The sequence below is a fragment of the Trachurus trachurus genome, assembly GCF_905171665.1.
Source record: "Trachurus trachurus genome assembly, chromosome: 11".
Taxonomy (NCBI): Eukaryota; Metazoa; Chordata; class Actinopteri; order Carangiformes; family Carangidae; genus Trachurus; species Trachurus trachurus.
Genome location: NC_139904.1, coordinates 1,883,592 through 1,906,214, shown reverse-complemented (window position 1 = coordinate 1,906,214; position 22,623 = coordinate 1,883,592). Strand labels below are relative to the sequence as shown.

Genomic DNA, 22,623 nt, shown 5'->3' with positions numbered 1-22,623 from the left:
CCGTCGTCCTAAATCTGGAGGCAGATGATGATGATGATGATGATGAAGCGGTCCGACTCCCACATCACATCACATGCCTCTCGCCTGGATACCAGAGTCACACCCCCTCTCTCTCCCTCGATGTCAGACTCCCCGGGGACCAGAGTTGGCTGCTGCTGCTGCTGCTCCACTACTACCGTCCAATCATGACGCTGCTCATGTGTCCTGCTGTCAGAGCTCCGTCCTCTCCATCAGGTGGTGCAGTGCGACGATGCAACGGCACCGAAACCGAAACACAGTTTAGCAGGAAGTGGCCGCGGCGGTGGCTGCAGGAGGAACCAGGATGGAGCTGGTTATGGTTCAGAGGAGGATCTCGGGTCTCGTCACTTGGAGCGCAGCCAGAGGGGAGATTCAGCATCCAGACACCAAAGGAAATCCCCGAAAACTTCGGTCAGGGTCCTCTGGACTCGACCCCCCTCCCACCATGAAAAGACAAAGCCGTGCAGGGAGCACAGGGAGCACAGGGCGTCTCCGTCTCTGTCTGACAGGCTCGGCTGGATTGATCCGATTGATACGGTGCCGGCTGCAGGAAGAGCAGCAGCAGCAGCAGCAGCAGAGAGGACGAGTGTTTCAGCCTCTTCGTCCTCGTCCTCTTCTTCCTCTTCGTCTTCCACGCTCAGCTGTGTGAAGCCGTCCTGCATACGTGTCCACGAGAGAGCGGAGAGTGAGTGTGCACGGCGTGTGTCTGTGTGTGTGTGTGTTTTGCAGCGTGCGGCCTGTGGATCAGAGGAAGCCGGGCGCTGCGGTGACAGCGGGCGGCTGAGATCCGTCTCTTCCTCCGAGTCTCCGACTGCCTCCGCTCCTCCGGCTTTATCCCTCGCTCTCAGACGCCGGCGAGAGAGAAGAGAGTGAGAGAGAGAGAGAAGCTTTTATCTGCCGCCTGCTGCAGCTTCACACTCTCTTCTGCTCGATCTCTCACTCGCACAATCCTCCACCCCTCCCTCCCTCCCTCCCTCCCTCCCTCCCTCCTTGGCTCTCCTCCTCCTCCTATCCGCTTCCTCATTACTCTCTTTCCCTCCCTCTCTTTCTCTCGGCTGTTAGTGAGCAGCTCGCTCTGCCACAAACACACACACATGCACACACACACACTTGACCCAAAAGCTTCCCTGAGCTGAATGACAGGCTGCAACAGGGGACGGAGGAGAGAGAAAGAGAAAGAGAGAGAAAGAGGGAGGGAAGGAAGGAAGGGAAGAAGGAGAAAACCTAAATCTGTTGCATCTCAGCAGCTTGAACCAGGAGCTGCTGTGAATGGATGGAGGAGGAGGGGGGAGGAGGAGGAGGAGGAGGAGGAGGAGGAGGAGGGAAGGGATTTAAGGGAATTAGGAGAAAGTTGAAAAGGACCAAAGGGGGAAACAGGAGGGGACGGACGGAGGATCAAGAGGACAGACATTCAGGGACGTTCCTCCACCTTTTGTGTGGCGGCAGTGAAGCTCTGAGTGAAGCTTGTGCTATGATGAGATGTTGAAGATCAATAACCGATCGTTTATCTGCAAAGTATCTGGATGTGAGCTGCTGGATTCACCACAGATCGACCTCGTCAGTCGGATTATTTGATCTATAAACCATCTGAAATGTTAAACATCTGTTTTTATTGTTGCATCAACCCATTAATTCCCCCAATACTAAACCAATGAATCAATAACAAACTACATTCAGCTGCAGCTCAGATGCTAAAATGTGCAACAACGTTTGTTTGGTTCAAGACTCAACAACCACATCATCACATCATGGATTTTATATCTTCATATCTCCTGTTCTGTATCGTGCAACTCTATAGTTTTTCGGTGCATGCAGCATGACGGGGCTCGAACCTGTGATCGTGCACACGGCACTCTCACACTCGCTCCACAAGTCTAATGCATGTTCATGTACAGTACCGCAAAAACATCTTCCACAGAGACAGAAACGGATGGAGGGCCATGCACGCCGCAGTCATCCATCTTCTCTCATTAACCCAAAGCACCAAGAGAAACCAACACACACTAATACACACTAACACACACTAATACACACTAACACACACTAATACACGTGGAGGAGAGGAGGCAGGAACCAATGGGAGAGCGGCACTAATCAACTCCCTGGAGGTTGTTGTGTTTTTTTTTTCGCCTCCATCTGAACCCGGAGTCACAGACGCTGCTCCGTAACAAACACCAACACCGGCTCTAAAACTACACACACCACTGTTATATATAACCATTATAATAATAATAACAATAGTAATAATGATGATAACTGTGATAATATAATAATAATGAAAAGTCAAGAAGATGCAGAAAAGGAGAAACTCAACTCATTTATCCTCTAACAAACAAACGCTGATTGAATCTCATTTGTTTTGCCTGGAAACCTCACAACCTGCTGCAGCCATGTTGTTGTGCTGCTGAAGAGGAAGAAGAAGGTTTCATATTGAAATTTCTTTCTGTTGTTTTTTTTTGTGTGTTTTTTTTTCAAAAGAACCAAAAATAACCCGGTGCAGGCCGGTGCTGCTGCTGCTGCTGCTTTTAAAGTTTCTGTCTCTGTCTGGATGAGGACGACGGACAGTAAACGCTCCCACTTCAGCTCTAAAGGCGTTTAATGACCTCCATGTTGTCATCAGTGGTGCATTCAATGACATTCAGCTGTTTTAAATGGACATTAGAGTTCAACCTGAGCTCTAAAAGCTGCAGTGGATCCTTTAATTAATTAGGAACCAGCTCCTGTTTAAGAAGAAGTAGCAGCATCATTATGTCAGATTGACTGATTAAAGGATTAGGGTTTAGTCCTTCTCTCCCTCTCTTTTTATGTCCTTCCCCTGTTTAAATAAAGGTTGAGTAAAAATAAAAGCTACAGCCGGTGCAGCCAATCGCAGGCAGACACAGTTGCAGCAGGAGGAGCGAGGTCAGCTGAGATACCGAGTCCTCTGCTGCCACCTGCTGGTTCGGCTCGGGAACTACAACCAGCTTCAGGTTCGACTCCTTCAGGACAAAGTAACGATCCACGACTGATCGGTTTTATATAGTAATGTTTCTGATTGATCGATCAGGTGTTCAACTCAGAGACTCCGCCCCCTGTGATGATGAAGATGATGAAGATGATGATGACCCAGATGAAAAACGATGGCTCAGTGAGAGCGTCGGCTATAATTAGAGCCGATGCCCTGACTCACTCATTTGCACATACACACCCTGATCACACAGACACACACACACTGATCACACACACACACACACACACACACACACACTGATCACACACACACCTGGAGGCTTGTTTCCAGAAATTACCTCCTCCTCTTCATCATCATCATCATCATCATCATCATGATCATCACCAGACCAGAGCTGCCGGTGGGAACTCAGAGGAAATGACAGATCTCTGCTGATCTGGGACAAAAGTCTCAGCCAGAGCACAACACGGTGTCTGTTATATTATTATTATTATATTATATTATGTTATATTATATTATATTATAATATTGCACCAACCGTGAGCAGCAATATTTGCATTATTAACATTATTAATATAGGCCTACTTAAAGCAGAAGTAAGTGATATATTTGTGTTAAAGCAGATATCAGTGGAATGTTTTTGTTAATATAAGTCCTAAATAGTCCTATTTTCCGTCAGCAATCACTTACATGAAGTATTTCAGCCTAAACACGAGTCTCTCCGTCACTCTGCTCTGCTGTAACCCGAGGAGAAAATTTTCCTTGTGGGATACAAGTGTTATCCAATGAGGAGAGAGAACGGCATGAAGGGCTGTGTGTGCAGCCAAGGGATGCGCGTGAATGTGGTGACGTAGCACGAGGACCAATTGATGCCTGACAAGGGCGGGGGCTGCTAACTCATGGTGCGTTCAAAGAAACTCGTACTTTGTGTTTTTCCTTCCTGTGAAGTCATACCAGTTCGATCTGGTACGAGTTCACGGGTCGGAAGTTACGAGTGGCCGTTATAGGGAACTTTCACAGACAACAGGATGGTAAAAACACGAGCTACGGGTTACCTGGAACGCTACCAAGTCGTAGTTGTGACTTGAAGCTGTAACTTACGGTTTCAAAAGCCTGCCTTGAACGCAGCATTAGCCGAAACGGCCGTGAAGCTGATATCTGCTTTAATATAAGTCTTAAATAGTTATATCTTCCGACAGCAATCACTTACATAGAGTGTTTGGTCTGAAACACGGGTCTGTCAGTCACTCTGCTCTGCTCTGAGTCGAAGAGAAAACATTTCTCGTATCCTACAAGTTTTATCCAATGAGGAGAGAGAACGGCATAAAGGGCTGTGTGTGCAGCCAAGGGACGCCGTGAATGTGGTGACGTAGGGACGAGGACTGTTATGGTGCGTTCAAGGCAACCCGTAACTCGTGTTTTTCCGACCCGTGAAGTCGTACCAGTTCGATCTGGTACAACTTCACGGGTCAGAAGTTACGAGTGGCCGTTATAGTGACTTTCACCGGTAAAACAGGTCGGAAAAACACGAGTGGGTTGCCTGAAACGCTACAAAGTCGTAAGTTGTGACTTGAAGCTGTAATTTACGGTTTCAAAAGCCGGCCTGGAACGCAGCATTAGCCAAAACGACCGGACCACTTACTTCTGCTTTAATATGATAAATACAATGTACAGTTTTTGTGTTTTTTAATCTGATTTGTCGATTTCACTGGAGGAATTTTCAGTTTTTACAGTTTCAGTTCTCTCTCCGTCCTACATACAGTACAGCGGTGGCCAAAATCATGAGAACAGCTGACAGATATGAAAATAATGGACATTTTTTTTGCTTCAAAAACATAATTTAATTTCATAATGTTGATGAAATATACAGATGGTTGCTCTGAGTGAGTCCTTCTGTCTTTGTCCCACTTTTAACTTTAATATTTGGTATGTCCACCTTCTGCAGCAGCACATTTCTCTGGCACAATGTATATAATATCTGTCAATATATAGTATTTCCTGATAACTTCATCACTAACAGTATCCCATCATTCCTTCTGCTAATCAACCCAGAGCTTTTCCTTTGAATGTAGAATAGATCTGTCTCGGTTTATTTCCCAACTCGCCCCATATTAGTTCATTGGGGTCGAGGTCCAAACTTTAGTAAATAATTTGGCTGTGTGCCATTGACAGTGAAACAGGCCTAGGTCGTTTTCTGTAAGAGAAATGACCTAAATGTTCTCAGGCTGGTTCTATTCTATGGTTTATAACAATTCAGCAACAAAAAAACTGAAACTTCTTAAATATGCCAACTGTTCTAATAATCTTGGCCACCACTGTTACAATAAAGTTGTACTTCAAATATTTAGATGTTTAATACGACCTTGAGATCATATTAAATGTTTTTACAGCTGAAATTAATGCTGCTGCTGCTCACAAACTGGACAAAGTTGTTTTTTAAAACAACCTGTGGACACTATAAGAAGTAAAGTGAGTGTTTTGTAGTTGAAAATGTATATTTTTGTCCTTTTTTCTGTGCAGTGAAGTGGCTGAGCTCCTAGTCTAACTGGGACGTCCCATTTTCACACACTACTTCTATTTTTAATTCTGATTTATGTGACATACTGTGAGATCTTTGATTTCCCAGTTTTGTCTGAGTTGTTTTTGCATTTGCCCTTTTTAAATGTAAACTATATAAAAAATAATAATCAACATGTTTTCAGTCTGCACACGGCTCAACATGTAGCAGCTGCAGTTAGTTATCTGAACGCTGCACTTCCACTCATTTATCTTAATTTAATCACGCAGGCACTGATACGGCGTGTGTGTATTTCTGTCGGTGACATGATGATACAGTGAACAGAGATGTGTGAGTGTGTGTGTGTGTGTGTGTGTGTGTGTGTGTGTGTGTGTGTGTGTGTGTGTGTGTGTGTAGGTTTAGAGTGTGTGTGTGTGTGGGTTTAGAGTAACCAGCGTGTAACCGCAGAGTTTCTCACTGCAGCTCTAATGTGAAAGTGTCGTCATCTCCTGCACCCACTGAACTCACCACGCTGACACTGCTCCTCCCTCTTTCTCTCTCTCCTCCTTTCTCTCTCTCTCTCTCATCACTTGCTTTTCTTTCATGTCTTCCCTCCAGGACTCCTGCAGCCAGTCTGTCCATCATCTCATCCTCCTCCTCTCATCCTCATCATCCTTCTTCTCCTCCTTTCATCTCTGTTTCTCTGTGTAGCACCGTATTCTGCTGACTCATGCTCACTGAAACTGATGCTGGAGGGGAGGAGAGGGGATGGGAGGAGGGGGTTGTCGTGGTGCACTACTGTTTCCATGGTAACCGGCTGGGAGTGTCACCTTTTTACAGGGTCACGCATGTAACGGTCAAACAAACTGCAGCGGCCGGAAAACACGTTGAAGAGCCTGAAGCGACGTTTATCTCACATCGTAGCCTATTTAATTTGTTGTCTTCCTCGTCATGGTGACCACCGGTCCTGCTGCTGGTGATGATGATGGGATGTTTGGTGCAAATTATCCCACATGAGGAAGTCAGACTCAGCTCAGAGCTGCGATGACAGAGCGTCTCTAGACCGAACATGAACAACAACAGCAGCTTCTCTTCTACATCTGCTGCAAACTCTGTTGTCTTTTATTTTGAAGGAGCTTTTCTTCTGTCGTCATGGTGCGTTCACGGTCACACGGTTACAGAGCGATGTGAGGGTTCATGTGGAGTCGGGTTTCTGCGTGTCTGGTTTTATTATTTTCAATCTCAGTGTTGGGTCTCCACTAGGGATGTCACGATAATAGATTTTTTTGGTACGATTATTGTCAGAGAAATTATCACGGTGTTACGATTATCACGATTATTATGCATTCATTAATTTCACAACACTATTAATGTGTAAAATTAAATATAGTTCAAATATACATTACTAATTATAAAATATTTTAAATATCTATTAAAATATGACCAATTATTAATCCACCAAGGGAAGTGTTTGAAATATTCAAGTCATTAATTCTGTTAATTAAGTTAATTTTAATCTTTTTTTTATTACAAATGACACTCTAGCCTTTAAATTTCTACTAATTCAGTGCTACATTAGGTAAATGGACCATTATCTGTGCATTTACCTTTACTTTGGCGCACATCTGCAGACACGGTTCATACATAATCTTTTTTTGGAAAGTGACGGTATTTAGGAATCTTTGCGGTCAATTAATTGTGGCGTTTAATACCGCGATTAATTGTGAAAACAAGTCATTGTGACATCCCTAGTCTCCATCACCGTCATCATCATCATCATCAGCTCCTGGGGGAAATAACTTCCTGTTTGGTTTCACTGCTAAACGCTCCACTGAGTCAAGAAGCCGGTCGCCATCATGTCTGTGTGGTGTGATGTCAATGTGATGTTTGCTGATGAGCAGGTGGAGGACGGAAGACGCCACCACACAGCTCCTGATTAAACACCGAGCTGAAGCTGAATCCAGTTGTTTTCATAGTGAAGATAGAAAATCATCAAAATCTTCTGTTTAAGCCACAAAAATACTAGAAACTAAACGGCAAAATAAACTCCTCATACACAGCTGATGATGTCAGTCCACATCCTGTTCACACCTGCAGTTCAACACCTCATTAACATGGAAAGAGCTCAACATCACATGCTAGATAACTGCAGGTTCATTTAAAGGGATAGTTCAACATTTTGGCAAATTGTCCCATTGCCATAATCCCTATAGTCCTAGCAGTAGACTTGTTTCCTTTATTTGACAGAGTTGTTTTAGAGGGAAATTCATGCAAAACCGCTAATGCACGTTGCCTTCAGGGACAGTTTTTCATCAAGCAGTCTCTGTATTTCCCTCTAAAACAACTCTGTGTGGTAACGTTGTGTTATTATCTCATAGCGTGGTGAATGTGCAGCTCACAACTTGTCCACCAGAGCGTTGTGGAGTTGTTGGATTGTGTATTTGATGAGTTTGATGAGGGAAACCAAGAAATCCCATAATGAGCCTCCGTAGCGTAGCTCTGAGCAGCTCACGGCTCTGCTCCGCCGATCTAAAAATAGCTTGCACCGACAATTAAAGGTAACGAACCTACTGCTATGACTATAGGGATTATGGCAATGGGCCAATTTGCCAAAATGTTGAACTATCCCTTTAAAGCTCAACTCCTTCACCATCATCATCTAAAACAAATATCACTGCTCCCTTTAATAAAGTCAAACTGACAAACTGGAGCTGAACAACCTCGTGATGTGTTCAAGGACATCTTCCTGTGAAGGCCTTCCCAGAGGCTTTTTATAACACTCACACACACACACACACACACACACACACACACACACACAGTAAAATCACAGATGCGCCCAAACGCCTCAGAGCACAGAGTCACGTTGTCCGATTTGATTTCTAAAAAACTCTTATAAAACCACTGAATAATATTCAACAACAAACAATACAATTGCAGTGTGTGTGTGTGTGTGTGTGTGTGTGTGTGTGTGTGTGAAAATCCAACTGACATTTAGCACAGACGCACAACAAACACCACAGACTGATCATCAGGTGTCTGTGAAACTTCCCAACCCCTAACCAGGACCCTGAAGGCACCGTCATATCGAAGGGTAAACAGGTTTTCTCAGCAGCAGCGGTGAGACGTTCACAGACCTGGAAGTGGAGGATGATGGTCCAGATGAGGCCCAACGTCAGTTTGGGGTTGCCGTCGGTGATGTCATCGTTCCTGATGTTCACCAGTTTGACCTTTGGGTGAAAAATACGGAGAGTTTTATTCAATATTATTCAAACGTTTTGTGTGAAATCTTGTCCTAATTGTGTTTCTAAGGGTTTTATGGTTTTCATGTATCCTTATTATCTTTATTTTATTCCCCACTTCTACTGCTACTGCTCTTTACAAATGTTTTTGTCTGTTTCCATTAGTTTTATGGTATTTCAAAGGAGGTTAAATCAAAAGCAACTGGACTTAGTTATTACTTCCTAGACAAATAACTAAGTCCAGTTGCTTTCGATTTAACCTCCTTTGAAATACTATGACCTGGACAAATGAGAATATGCACCGGCTGATTAGTTTTATGGCTTTTACTTTATTGCACCATTTTAATTCTGTCCTCCCTGTTCTTTTAGAGCTTTTACCTCCTTTTTATCTTCTGTCCTTAAATAGACACAACACTTACAAGTAGGATAATTTGTTCATATTCTTAATGAACAGTACACAAGAAGCAGTGTGTGTGTGTGTGTGTGTGTGTGTGTGTGTGTGTGTGTGTGTGTGTGTGTGTGTGTGTGTGTGTGTGTGTGTGTGTGTGTGTGTGTGTGTGTGTGTGTGTGTGTGTGTGTGTGTGTGTGTGTGTGTACCTGTCTTTGTTTGAGGAAGTCCAGCGCTATCTGGACGTTCTGTAGTCGGTGAAACCTCATCCTCCCCTTTTCTCTGGGCTGAAACAGACGACAGACACAAAAAAAACACGAGACTCAACGTGACGTCAGTGAGTTTCTAGTGACACACACGACACACACACACAAATATACACACACACACACACACTCAGAGCAGCAGTGAAAACACACACACACTCAGCTCGATATTATCATTATTCATATCATTATAAATCCACAGTGCAGTGAGGTCATGACAGGAGTTCCTCTGGGGGGCGCTGTCTTCAACAGGCTGTTAAAGTCAGGCCAGAGACAGACAGATAGATAGATAGATAGATAGATAGATAGATAGATAGATAGATAGATAGATAGATAGATAGATAGATAGATAGATAGATAGATAGATAGATAGATAGATAGAGAGAGAGAGAGAGAGAGAGAGAAGGAGAAGGAGGAGAGAGAGAGATCTGTGGAGCAAACCAGCAGATATAAACATGACAACAACATGCTGCTTCAGCAGGAAAACACACAAACCAAACAACACACTGTGATAGAGAGAGAGAGAGAGAGAGAGAGAGAGAGAGGAGGAAGGAAAGAAAGAAAGAAACAAAGGAGGAAAAATTGAGGAAAAGTTAAAAAAAAAAAACTAAAACAAAGCACAAAATAAAAGAAACAAAAGAAAGAGTGAAAGAGCAAAAAGAAGCGATGTGAGAAAGAAAGAAGAAAGAAAGAACGAACAAAAAAAGCACAAAAGAAACAAAAGAAAGAGTGAAAGAGCAAGAAGAAATGATGTGAGAAAGAAAGAAAGAAAGAAAGAAAGAAAAAGAAAAAAGCAAAAAGAAAGAAAGATAGAAAGAGCAAAAAGAAAGATAGATGGAAAGAAAGAAAGAGAGAAAGAGCAAAAAGAAAGAAAGAATGAAAGAAAGAAAGATAGATAGAAAGAGCAAAAAGAAAGAAAGAAAGAAAGAACAGACTCTGCTGCTGCAGATGAGTAGCCTAGGCTAAAGTGCAGATGCTGATGTGGGTTCACACTGAGCTGGTAAAGAAAAGGTTCACTCAGGATTAGTCATCACGCCATCACTGGAGGAGGAGGAGAAGAGAGGAGGAGAGGAAGAGATAGAAGAAGAAAGAGGTGTGTATGCGTGTGTGTGTGTGTGTGTAACTGACTCACTAATTAAACCTGAGTCTTTAATTGATCTGATAAACGTCTGTTTACATGTTTATAATGTTTCACTCTGTTGTTTTATGAGATTAACAATTAATCTAATTATGAGAAAAACTCATCAATATGCAAAACTGTCCAATCAGGAAAATAAAAAAAAGCTTTTAATGATAATTATTTGCTTGTTACTACGATGATATTAATGAAATATGATCCCATTAACAGCAAATGAAACTCAGTCATCAGTTTATTTTCTGTGTGTGTGTAGGTGTGTGACTCATGCAAAGTAGCAGTCGAGCTCTGTTGAGTGACAACATGCAGAGTCCACTTCTATTCATTCTATTTGTTGTTTTTTTAATGATCGATTAATAGACCGAATCTCCTTGTTGTTTACAACTACTTCCAGGTAGAAAACCAGCAGGTCATTTGAATGAGAACAGTAGTAATAAACGAGAGTTAAACTTATATACATCATGTTTTTCACGCCACTATTACCGTTTAGACAAATCTGAAATGATTGAAGAAACATTAATATTTCTCTGTGTGTGTTTTATGTTGCTATGTGTGATATTTATTCAGTTTAGGGGAATCACGGTGTCTAGAAAGCATCAGTGGCTCAGCTGACAGGGACAGCTAACGGCAGCTAAGCTAACGGCGGTAGCTAAGCTAATAGCGGTAGCTAAGCTAACAGTAGCTAAGCTAATAGCGGTAGCTAAGCTAACACCAGGACATCAGCTGTTAAAACCCTCCCGTTGTCAGACACGACATGAAACTACTCCAGTTAGCTCAGTCATGTTGTAACTAAGATATTATCTGCTGGAGAAAATATTTTTTCATGGACCGTTTAATGAGTCACAGAGTTACTGTTCGTTGCAGTTTGTAAACAAAACATTGAAACTGGGCCCCTCCTCTGGGGCTAAGCTATGTAGCCTCCTGGTTGTCATGTCGCTGTGGTGAGCTGGGAAGACGGTGTTAGCGGCGGATGCTAACCGCTACCGCTAGCCGAAGTTAGCATCGAGCTAGCTCACTACAACGGTCCTCATACTTGTTACCAGTGTCGACGATGATCGGGAATCGGTCCGCGGCTCCAGCGACCGTATTTCTTTTTCTTTGTTGTCCTGACTGCTACTGCTAGAGAGAGACTTAGTAGCATCAGATATAGCTAGTGCAGCTAGCAGCCCTGAGCCTCCTACTCTGCTGCAGCTTCACCAGCTCCATCATTGGCTGGAGCTGCGTTCAAGACAACTCGGAAATTACAGGTCGGAAACTGGGGTATCATATCAGAGCTCCGACTTTCCGACTTCACGTCACGACAACATCAAAACACGGCAGCCCTCGTCTTAAACGGTTAGAATTTAGACATTTTAATTTTTTTGTTGAGGTTTGAATGCATATTTTTGTGTATTATTGCAGTAGCCTATATGAAATACGTTTAAGCTGTATGGTGTGAAATTGCGGTCCTCGTATGTGACAGAAATAACGTTTAACTGTTATCAAGGCTGTAACATTATATGTGCACTCATCTGCAGCGTCTCCTCTCCAAAATAAACATAATTTACTGTTGCATTTATTTTTCGTATGAGCCACAATGCCAAACTTCCTTTTTTTTCTCCCGAGTTCCTGCAGCGTGAATGCAATGATGTCGGAAGTCGGAAATTTTCGAGTTGGGATTTCCGACCTCCGAGTTGTTATGAACGCAGCAACAGACTCTCTGGCTCTCCACCCAGAAACGTCCACGTGCACAACAAAACAGAGCAAAAGACCAAAATTCAGGCCCATAGGTGATGATTAAGACGGATTTCATTTGTACAAGTCTAATGTTTATTTTTGGCACAAAACTCCAGACCCAAACAGGTAATGGTTAGCCCGGCTAATCTATGATTGATAACCACAACTACAAAAACGTGCACACATAAATAGTAATGTTTGTCCAATCATTGGTTTTATAAACTTTACAAACATCAGATTAGTCTAAATGGCGATATAGTGACATGAAAAATGAGATATAGCGAAACTCTCGTCCGTCACTATTGTTCTCATGCTGGTTTTCTACCCGGAAGTGATTGTAAACAACAAGGAGATTCGGTCTAAAAGGCTCTAGATCAGATCAGATGAGATCAGATTGATCAGTGGGTGATGCCGTCACCAACAGGAAGCTGTTAGTTCAGCAGCAGCAGCTTCTCATGCAGCCTCACACAGCTCCACCTGGGGGGGTTGGAGGGGGGCAACGCTGAGGGGGCAGAGAGTGAGGGGGGGGGGGGGGGGGGGGAGGGGAGGGGGGAGGGGTTGGGGTTGTTTGATTTGAACATACTCCCTGAGCTCCTTCCTCCTCCTCATCCTCCCCTCTGAGCAAGATGAGAGGGGGGGCCCGCGAGGCGTATGGCCTTTTCATTGTGGGGCCGCCTTTCTGTTGCTACGGTAACGGGAGGGAGGAGGAGAAGAAGATGATGAAGAAAAGAAAGAAGAAAATGGGGGAGAGAGAGAGAGAGAGGAAGAGAGGGAGGAAGAGGAGATGTAGAATGAGAACCGGTGGATAAAGAAGACGACAGAGCGGAGAGAGGGAACGACTGAAGAGAAAACACAAAACTCAACATGGAAACAATAGATATTGATCGTATTGATCATATTGATTAGAAAAACAATATCCACATCAATAGCAGCTGTGATTTGTTTCTGTGGAAGTGTGGAGGTTTAAAATGAGTTTTAATCCATTGGTTTTTACTACAAAATAAGTATTAATACATTAATAATGTGTTACATAATAAGAATGGTTACAGTAATGCACTGTTTCTAAACTCCAATGCTGTGAAACTTAATGATTATATAATAAAATAATGTGTAGAGACAAATCAGAGCCACTTCAGACTGTGTTCAAAAGATTAAAAAAATAAATAAATAAAAAATAAATGTATTAGTGTTGGGCTCAAATTATAGAAAATGTTAATATAGATATAAAATGTTTGATTAGCTTTTTGTTTCAAAAAGATGTTGTGAATGATTCCCTATAATTATTTTTTAAAAATGAAAGAGTGGTGATAGAAAACTTTAAAAACGTCTAATTTCCCTTTGGTGTTTCAAAGAGATGTTGACAGAGCAGCTGCTTCTGAGGGAGACGGGTTGTAAATCAGTTTATTTTCTCTTGCATGTACAATCATTTGGCTTCAGTCTGAGCTCGTTCAGTCACAACTTTAACTTTATTTATTCTCCACTGATAGAAAAACCCTCTACTGACCCTCAGTGGATAAATAACCTTCACCTAGCTACTAATAATAATAGTTAATGATTAACAACAATAGTTCAGTGAGTTCTGTGGCTGAATGTCAAACAGTTTGAAGACTGAGAGTGTTGTTGTTTATAAGTATGTGTGATCACTGAATAAAAACTATTATAGATAATTAATAGATATTGAGGAAATAAAACTTAATCATAGATATTATTCATCAAGTTGGACTGTTCAGTAAAACAGAAACAGGAAGTGAATAAACATGTGTCTAAAAGCTCCAGAGAGACAGTGAATGGACAAACTCGTTCTGTCGTGTCCTGGAGGCGACGGTGTCCTGAGTGTGTCCTCTCAGTCAGTGTGTGTGTGTGTGTGTGTGTCTGAGGAGTCACCAGTCTGTCTCTGTTAGTTCACCTGTCTGACTCTGAACCAGCCGCTCTGTCACCATCATCACCTTCACCATCATCATCCTCATCATCACGCCGTCGGGGCTCAAACCCCAACGTCGGCTCACCTGAACGTCTGGGATGGAAACATTTTGTGTGTGTGTATGAAACCTACCAGTGTGACTCCAGACAGGACCTCCAGCAGGGAAATCAAGTTGTGTCCATCCCTCAGGTCCTCGTACAGGTCTGTGATGTGCTTCCTCACCTGAGGAGAGAAGGAAGGGAGGAGGGGAGGAAGGAAGGAAGGAAGGAAGGAAGGAAGGAAGGAAGGAAGGAAGGAAGGAAGGAAGGAAGGAAAGGAGGATGGAGGAGGGGAGAGAAAGAGACACAGAGTTAATTCCACCGTCCAATCATCCGTCTGTTGACTCAACACTCTTGACATCTGCCCCCCCCCCCCCACACACACACACACACACACAGCTGACAGGGCTGCTGACAGCGGTTGCCGTGCCAACAGAGACGAAGCACCAGCTGTGGCCCCCCCTTGTCTCTGTTGCCATGACGCTGCCCGCACAACAAGGAGACAAGGAGGAGGAGGAGGAGGAGGAGGAGGAGGGATGTTTGAGACTGGTGCCGGGTCGCCTGCTGCTGCTGCTGCTGCTGAGACCGTGACTCAGCAACCGTGTGTGTGTGTGTGTGTGTGTGTGTCCCACTTTCAGACAAAACACTCCCTGATGCTGATCTCACACAAACACAGAAACACACACACACACATTGTGACACAAACACTGACTGTCTCGGCCTGAACAGAGGGGATTGTGGGTCGGCTGAGCGGTGATGAGTGAGTCGATACGAGAAGAGGAAGAAACTAAAATAATAATTTTCAGGATTTGAACTCATCATCATCACACGACGCTCTGCAGGAAATACACCCAACATCTGGAGTCAGATAATACAACAGGGTGTTTTGTGCAATAATTTTTAGTGCTTTTATTATGGTCTTTTAGTATGTATTATTATGAAGTGCATGTATGTGTTATGTTATGAGATATGTGCAACACTGTTATGTAATTGTTGGTGTTGGTACTGTATGGCTGAGGATGTACTGTCTGTTGTCATTCATGGTGCAGCTGCAGTCAAATTTCCCTGATATGACTGTGGGACAATAAAGTTTATTGTATCTTACTTAAAAGACATCGATGGCCGAGTGCGAGTGAAATGTTGAAATGTAAATGCACATGTCAGCACCTTTAACGCTGTATCAGAAACCTGACGTATAGATTTATGTGTTGGCTCGATGCCTCAGAAAACCAGATAATTAACAGCTTGATCCACATCAACTGTAGTTCCACCAGGTATCAATCTCTGTTCTGGACACACTGGTACAGTACAGTTGTCTCTTTTTAACTTCATACAGTAGTAATCTCTATTTTTGATATTAACGATGTAAATCCCTATACTATCTCTACTGTATGTTTGAGCTCTATTCTCTTTTATTGTCTGTTGTTGTGTTTGTCTTGCTATGGACCCTGAGTCTCAAATAAAGATAGATATATACGTATATATATATATATAATAACAATGGGTTTATTATAAAGAGTGAAAAAACAAAAAGTTTGGATCGAGTGAAGAAAACAAAGAGAAGTTTCTGGGTCAGAGCTCAACTCTCTAGGTTTTTGGAGACGAGCCGCGTCCTGCAGCACAAAACATCTGCAGTGACACACGAGGAAAAGTTTCTGTTTTCTGTTCCTCATCATCAAACTACTGTAGCCTACGTCTCTTCATCTGCAGCAGAGGGGGGGAGAGAGAGGGGGGTGGGGGGGTGAGGGGGGCTGAGAGGTCACTAAAGGTCAGACACATCTGTCCAGAGTTCCTGGTCACTGCTGCAGAGCCACAGAGGAAGAACGGGGACGCAGGTCGACGCTGAGGTTTTGCTGCAGTTTGGACTCAGCACTTCCTGCTGCCGCCACCGGGGGGAGACACCGGCTCACACACTACAGTCTCAACGCTCTGCATTTCCCTCCAATTAATAACCCTACTGTTGTCCTTCTGGGTCAAAGTGACCCAATCTGTTCCCTTCCTCCATCCTTCCTTCTTTCCACAATCCTTTTTCCCTTCCTCCCTTCCTTCCTTCCTTCCTTCCTTCCTTCCTTCCTTCTTTCCTTCCTTCCTTCCTTCCTTCCTTCTTCTTCCTTCCTCTATTGATCCAATTGACCTGATCTGTTGTACCTCTATCTTTCTTTACTTCCTTTTTCCCTTCCTTCTTTCCACAATACGTTTCCCCTTCCTTCCTTCCTTCCTTCCTTCCTTCCTTCCTTCCTTCCTTCCTTCCTTCCTTCCTTCCTTCCTTCCTTCCTTCCTTCCTTCCTTCCTTCCTTCCTTCCTCCTTTTTGACCCAATTGACCCAATCTGTTCCCTCCCTCCTTCAATCTTTCCTTCCTTCTCTCCTCCCTTCTTTCCCTTAGTCTTACCTTCCTTCCCTTCATCCTTACTTCTTCCTTCCTACCCAATCTGTTCCCTTCCTCCTTCTATCTTCCCTTCCTTTTTCCCTTCCTTCCTTCCCTTCATCTTTACTTCTTCCTTCCTTTTTTACCCAATTGACCCGATCTGTTCCCTCCTTCCTTCTATCTTTCCTTCCTTTTTCCCCTCCTTCTCTCCTCCCATCTTTCCCTTTGTCCTTCCTTCCTTCCTTCCTTCCTTCCTTCCTTCCTTCCTTCCTTCCTTCCTTCCTTCCTTCCTTCCTTCACCCAGGAGGACAACAGGAGGGTTAAGATGTGAATTAATCAATATGAGGTGGAATGAGAGGCTACAACATTCCTCCACTCCTTTTTTATCTCTTTCTTTCCTCCTCCTCCTCTACTTCTCCTCCTCTCCTCGGTGTCACTCTCTCACTCTTCTGTTTCTCTGACATCAGCTGCTGAATCGAGCGCTAATGAGGCGACGGGAAAACACGGAGGATTCAACACTGACTGGAAATGAACCGTCGCCCTTTGTCCCAGTGTGTCTCACTGCTGTTGTTGTGTTGTTGTGTTGTTGTGTTGTTGTGTTCACGGTGAGTTCATGTTCATCAGTGAAAAAAAACTCACTGTGACCACAACAAAACAAAACGTCCCATTCTCCTCATTATTACAATTGTTTCCAGTAAATTCATCAGAGCTCGTTATGATCTGATCTCATCTGGAATGAACAACTAGGGACATTTTTGTCCCATTCCTCCTTTCCCAACTCCCCCCAGAGTCAAATGAAAGGTCCCTGGGGCTTGAGTTTTGGCGAGGAGGTGTATCTTTGGGTGAACTCTGGATGTCCCGAGTTTCAGAATGAAAGTCCATTTTTTGGACCCGTAATGAATTTTAACCACATCCATGACCCTTCAAGTGGACAAAAATCTCCAATGGGTTTTTTAATGTAAAATCAAAGTAAAAATTTTAACTAACAGATATCACCATGAAACTTCCCAAGTTTATTACTCACATTAAGACAAATATTTTTTGTATTACAAGTTTGGTCAAATTTTATGTTTAAATATGTAAATGAGGCAATATTATAATGAAATATGCGTTAGCCTAATTTCCAGAACCGAAATCTGAACAATGGATGAAGCCAAAAATCAAAATTCTTGTTTTATTGTGTTGACATATTAGAGTCAGAAGTTTTTACAGAGGGGATTTTGGATTTTATCTCTTTTTATCACTAAAATACTGTCACAAGCCATAAACCCCATAGAGCCCCATAGAAATCGTGTGTTTTTGCAGCAAAAACAACTGGCCAGGAAGGGGTTGAAACCCAAAGATATTTTGGGAGTAACTGATGTCTAAATTTTGTCCAGTTGTACAAATTGAAGGATCATCCGAGGGTTTGTGTGTTTGCATCATCAACACACAGCTGGAAAACAAAGATGATGCGTTTCTCAGGTTTACACTTCCTGTCTCCGGAGTGGGCGCGGTCACGATCACATGGTCAGGACATAAAACTAGATCAAAGTTTGAATGTTACTTCATATCTGATCATATGAGTCTACTAGTATCACTTTCTGTTTCCCCAGCAACAGTCCAACAGTCCAGAGATGATACGTAACAACAACAGCAGCATCATTTAACTGGCTGGGTCTTGACTAAACATGAAAATCACTTTTGACATGGGTTTCATCATGTTTAACCCCTTTCTGGCCAGTTGTTTTTGCTGCAAAAACACAACATTTCTATGGGGCTCTATGGGGTTTTTGGCTCATGACAGTATTTTAGTGATAAAAAAAAGAGATAAAATCCAAAATCCCCTCGGTGAAAACTTCTGACTCTAATACTGTATGTCAACAAAATAAAATTTTGAAAGAGGCTTCATTAATTGTTCAGATTTCGGTTCTGGAAATTAGTGCATATTTCATCAGATATTGCCTCATTTACATATTTAAACATAAAATTTGACAAAACTTGTAATACAAAAAATATTTGTCTTAATGTGAGTGACAAACTTGGGAAGTTTCATGGTGATATCTGCTAGTTAAAATTTTTACTTTATTTTTACATTAAAAAAACCATCGGACAGTTGTGTCCACTTGAAGGGTCATGGGTGTGGTTAAAATTCATTACGCATCCAAAAAAATTGACTTTCATTCTGAAACTCGGGACATCCAGAGTTTACCTAAAGATACACCTCCTCGCCAAAAATCAGGCCCCAGTGACCTTTTATTTGACCCTGGGGAGTTGGGAAAGTGTGAGAGGTGGAGAAAAATGTCCAGGGGTAAAAGGAGGGTTGTTTTTTACATCATCAACACACAGCTGGAAAACAAAGATCCTCTATGGAGAAGATGATGCACTTGGGAGTGGGCGCGGCCACGATTACATAGTCAGGACATAAAACTAGATCAAAGTTTGAATGTTACTTCATATCTGATCACATGATCTAGTCTAGTATCACTTTCTGTTTCCCTGCAGAGTTCAACAGTCCAGAGATGATACGTAACAACAGCAGCAGCTTCATGTAACTGAAACGTTGTTGCATTCATGGTTTCATCGAGTCCAACAGAGAGAGGAGGACAGATGTTGCCCCGTCTCTCCAACAGAGACACAAATAAACTTCCTGTTGGGTCTGTGGCTCCTGGATTTATTTCTGTGACTATGAAGTGATAATAATCTGTGTGTGTTTGTGTTAACGTTCACACTGTGCGACACACAACACAACACATCACATCATCACAACCTGAGTGCGATTCTGTCGACTTCAAAAATCCGATGATGAGTTCAAATCTGGGACACGTACGACTTTATAAAAACACATCTGAACCTGTGTGTGTGTGTGTGTTGGTTTTTTAGCTGCATGTGTGTGTGTTTGTGTGTCTTCAGGGATGTTGCTCACACAGGCAGCTGCGTCTGATACACACCGACAGCAGCTGTCAGACTGTCGTGGTGCGTTCAGGGGCCGCGGGCTCTGACAGCACCTGGTGACTGAAACGTGGCTCGACTCGACACTGAGGGTTACATCACATGGACGTGTGTCACTTCTACACAACTATCCCTGACACACATATTTTAATTAATTAATTAACAGAAAATTAATAATCAATGATTCTGAGGAGCTTTTCCTTCTCTCTGTTGTGTTTTATTATGGTCTTACTGTAAAGGGATAGTTCAACATTTTGGCAAATTGTTCCATTGCCATAATCCCTGTAGTCATAGCAGTAGGTTCGTTACCTTTAATTGTCGTTGCAAGATATTTTTTAGAACGGTGGAGCAGAGCCGTGAGCTGCTCAGAGCTACGCTACGGAGGCTCATTATGGGATTTCTTGGTTTCCCTCATCATCAAACTCATCAAATACACAATCCAACAACTCCACAACGCTCTGGTGGACAAGTTGTGAGCTGCACATTCACCACGCTATGAGATAATAACACAACGTTACCACACAGAGTTGTTTTAGAGGGAAATACAGAGACTGCTTGATGAAAAACTGTCCCTGAAGGCAACGTGCATCAGCGGTTTTGCACGAATTTACCTCTAAAACGTTCTAAAAATAGCTTGCACCAACAAATAAAGGTAACGAACCTACTGCTATGACTATAGGGATTATGGTGATGGGCCAGTTTGCCAAAATATTGAACTATCCCTTTAAATTATCATTTAAACTGTTTGTGCTAAATTGTGCATCTTGGAGTTTAAAACTGAAATAGAGACTTTTCATTATTCCCTCATTATGGAAATTATCATCAGATTAATTGATGATTAGTCCTGATTTTAATGGATCAAAGTGAACAGAAGAGGGGAAACAGTGGAAATACACCTTTATTCTCCTTCTTCCTCTTCTTGAATCAGAGTTTGTTCTCTCTACATACCAGCAGGTAGCTGACAGCTCTCTGTTTGGTTTGGCCTGTGTTTGCACTGTACACACACACACCTGTTAACACCAGCCACACCTGACTGAGTGGTCAAAAACATACCAGGCATGACACTGTGACACACACACACACACACACACACACACACACACACACACACACACACACACACACACACGGTGAGCAAACAGGAGGAGGATGATGTCACAGCGTAGGAAGCCACCTGTCCGTCTTTGTCTCCTTCTACATTTTTCTCTCTTTGACTCATACATGAGTTGATTTTCTCCTCCATCTTTCTTTCTTTCTTTCTCTCTCTCTTTCTTTCTTTCTTTCTTTCTTTCTTTCTCTTTAGTCTTTCTTCTTCCTCTTCACCTCCGCTCTGCTTTTCTTTTCTTTTTTCTGTCTGTTTGTCTCTGAATCGCAGCTCAGAGGTCAGAGGTCGGTCGAGTCAACAGAGTCAATAGATGATGTAAGACACATGAACGTCTCAGACTCAAACGCTTGACTCTCTGTCCTCTCTAACTCTTTCACTTCTTCACCACAGTAAAGTAAAGTAAAGGTCAACGCCGCTCTATTTAATAAATACAAATGATCATGACTTTGTTTAAATCGTTGTTTAAATACAGTAAGAAGACGAGAGCAGCAGCTGATTCAGACCTAAATTAGCGGCTCAGCTACAATCCGGCATATTTACTGCAGTATTTTATACCAATGTTCATTAATATGCACCGTCCCTACTCAAATTAAATATTTATTATTAATATTATTATCCTGCGTCACACCTCTGTGTTGTTACCTTACATTTATGATCCTGAAACATCTCAAATAATCCAGATGTTGATGTTTTTTACATCGATTAGTTCGGCCTTAGGTCTAAAAATGTCTGACCAACAGTTTAAAACTAAAAAAATATCAATTTATGAATACATTTATCATTAAAAAAAAAAAATCTAATTCTCACACTAGAGAAACTGGAACTAAGAAAAATAAACGCACTCATTAAAAATAAAATGAAAATAATTAAGCGCTGTCGATCTAAATTCATTAAAATGCTTATTAAACGCTGCTCAACACGAATTATCCTGCTGATTATTTTTATTATATAATTGGTTTGTTATAAAATAATAAAAAAGAAAACTGAACAAAACCTTGATTTAATATGCTTTAGATCACTATTTTATCATCACTGCAAACCTGACGAAGGTCTCAGGACCGAAACGTTGTTCAATAAAACCTCTGCAAGTGATGACAGTGTGCGGGAGCTTTTTCTCATCATCACTGCAAACAAAGAAAATATTCACATTTTAAAGGATAGAAACTGATTTTTATGTAATTTCTCCTCCTCTTCCTCCTCCTCCTCCTCTTCCTCCTCCTCCTCCTCCTCTTCCTCCTCTTCCCCCTCTTCCTCCTCTTCCCCCTCTTCCTCCTGCTCCTCCTCCTCCTCCTCCTCCTCTGTCTGTCCATCTCTGACCTACATTCGGTGCCAGCTGATATAGAGTTACAACCTCTGGTCGGGCGCCGTGACGACAGTTGTTCCAGAGAGTTATGGGGTCAGACGGACAGTTCGTTTCATTCCCGGGTCATGTGACACGAATACCCAGCATTCCCCTCTTCCTCCTCCTCCTCTTCCTCCTCCTCCTTCTTCAGCAACACATGGAACTATACATACTGTTCTTTATGGACGTGATAAAAACAGTGTGTGTGTGTGTGTGTGCATGTGACAGCTGCATGCACGTCGGCAGCAGAGTGAAGAATGAAAAAATGAAACTACAGACGACGTATCGACTCTATTAACTCACTGTCTCTTCATATAATACACTCTCTATAACTATATTTACCCACACACACACTCAGACTCATTCATCTGCTGCTCTAGTTGTTTATCTATCACTTATCTGCTCTACAGAGATTTATTTATTTGGTTGTGTAACATAAATGTTTCATTATCGGCATTTATTTCTATATTTTAGATTTATTTATTGCTGTTAAAATGACTTTTTATTGGCTTTTACCTGCTTCTTCCATGTACTCTTCATTATTTTATAAATTTATTATTCATAATCTTAGTCCTTTAAAGAGCACTGGTGTCATTCTCTTGTTTTTATCTGCCTGTCTTGAGCTGGGAATAAAGTTTGAAGAGTTTGAATTTGATCTATTCCATACCCAGAGGGAGCAGCGAACAGCTCATATTAAATAACAGAGTA

General features: G+C 42.4%; 1 protein-coding gene across 1 annotated transcript in view; it reads right to left on the bottom strand.

Moving 5' to 3' along the window:
• Window positions 1–362: 362 nt before the first annotated feature.
• LOC310993828 (microtubule-actin cross-linking factor 1-like) overlaps window positions 363–22,623 on the bottom strand; it is a gene marked incomplete at its 3' end in the record, with an annotated part of 137,367 nt that continues 115,106 nt past the window's right edge. The window contains exons 4-8 of the mRNA XM_083982308.1: window positions 14,266–14,355; window positions 12,796–12,897; window positions 9,305–9,382; window positions 8,603–8,695; window positions 363–674 (exon numbers count right to left, since the gene is read on the bottom strand). Coding sequence (XP_083838434.1) covers window positions 363–674; window positions 8,603–8,695; window positions 9,305–9,382; window positions 12,796–12,897; window positions 14,266–14,355 — 675 coding nt within the window. The remainder of the gene's footprint in view (window positions 675–8,602; window positions 8,696–9,304; window positions 9,383–12,795; window positions 12,898–14,265; window positions 14,356–22,623) is intronic.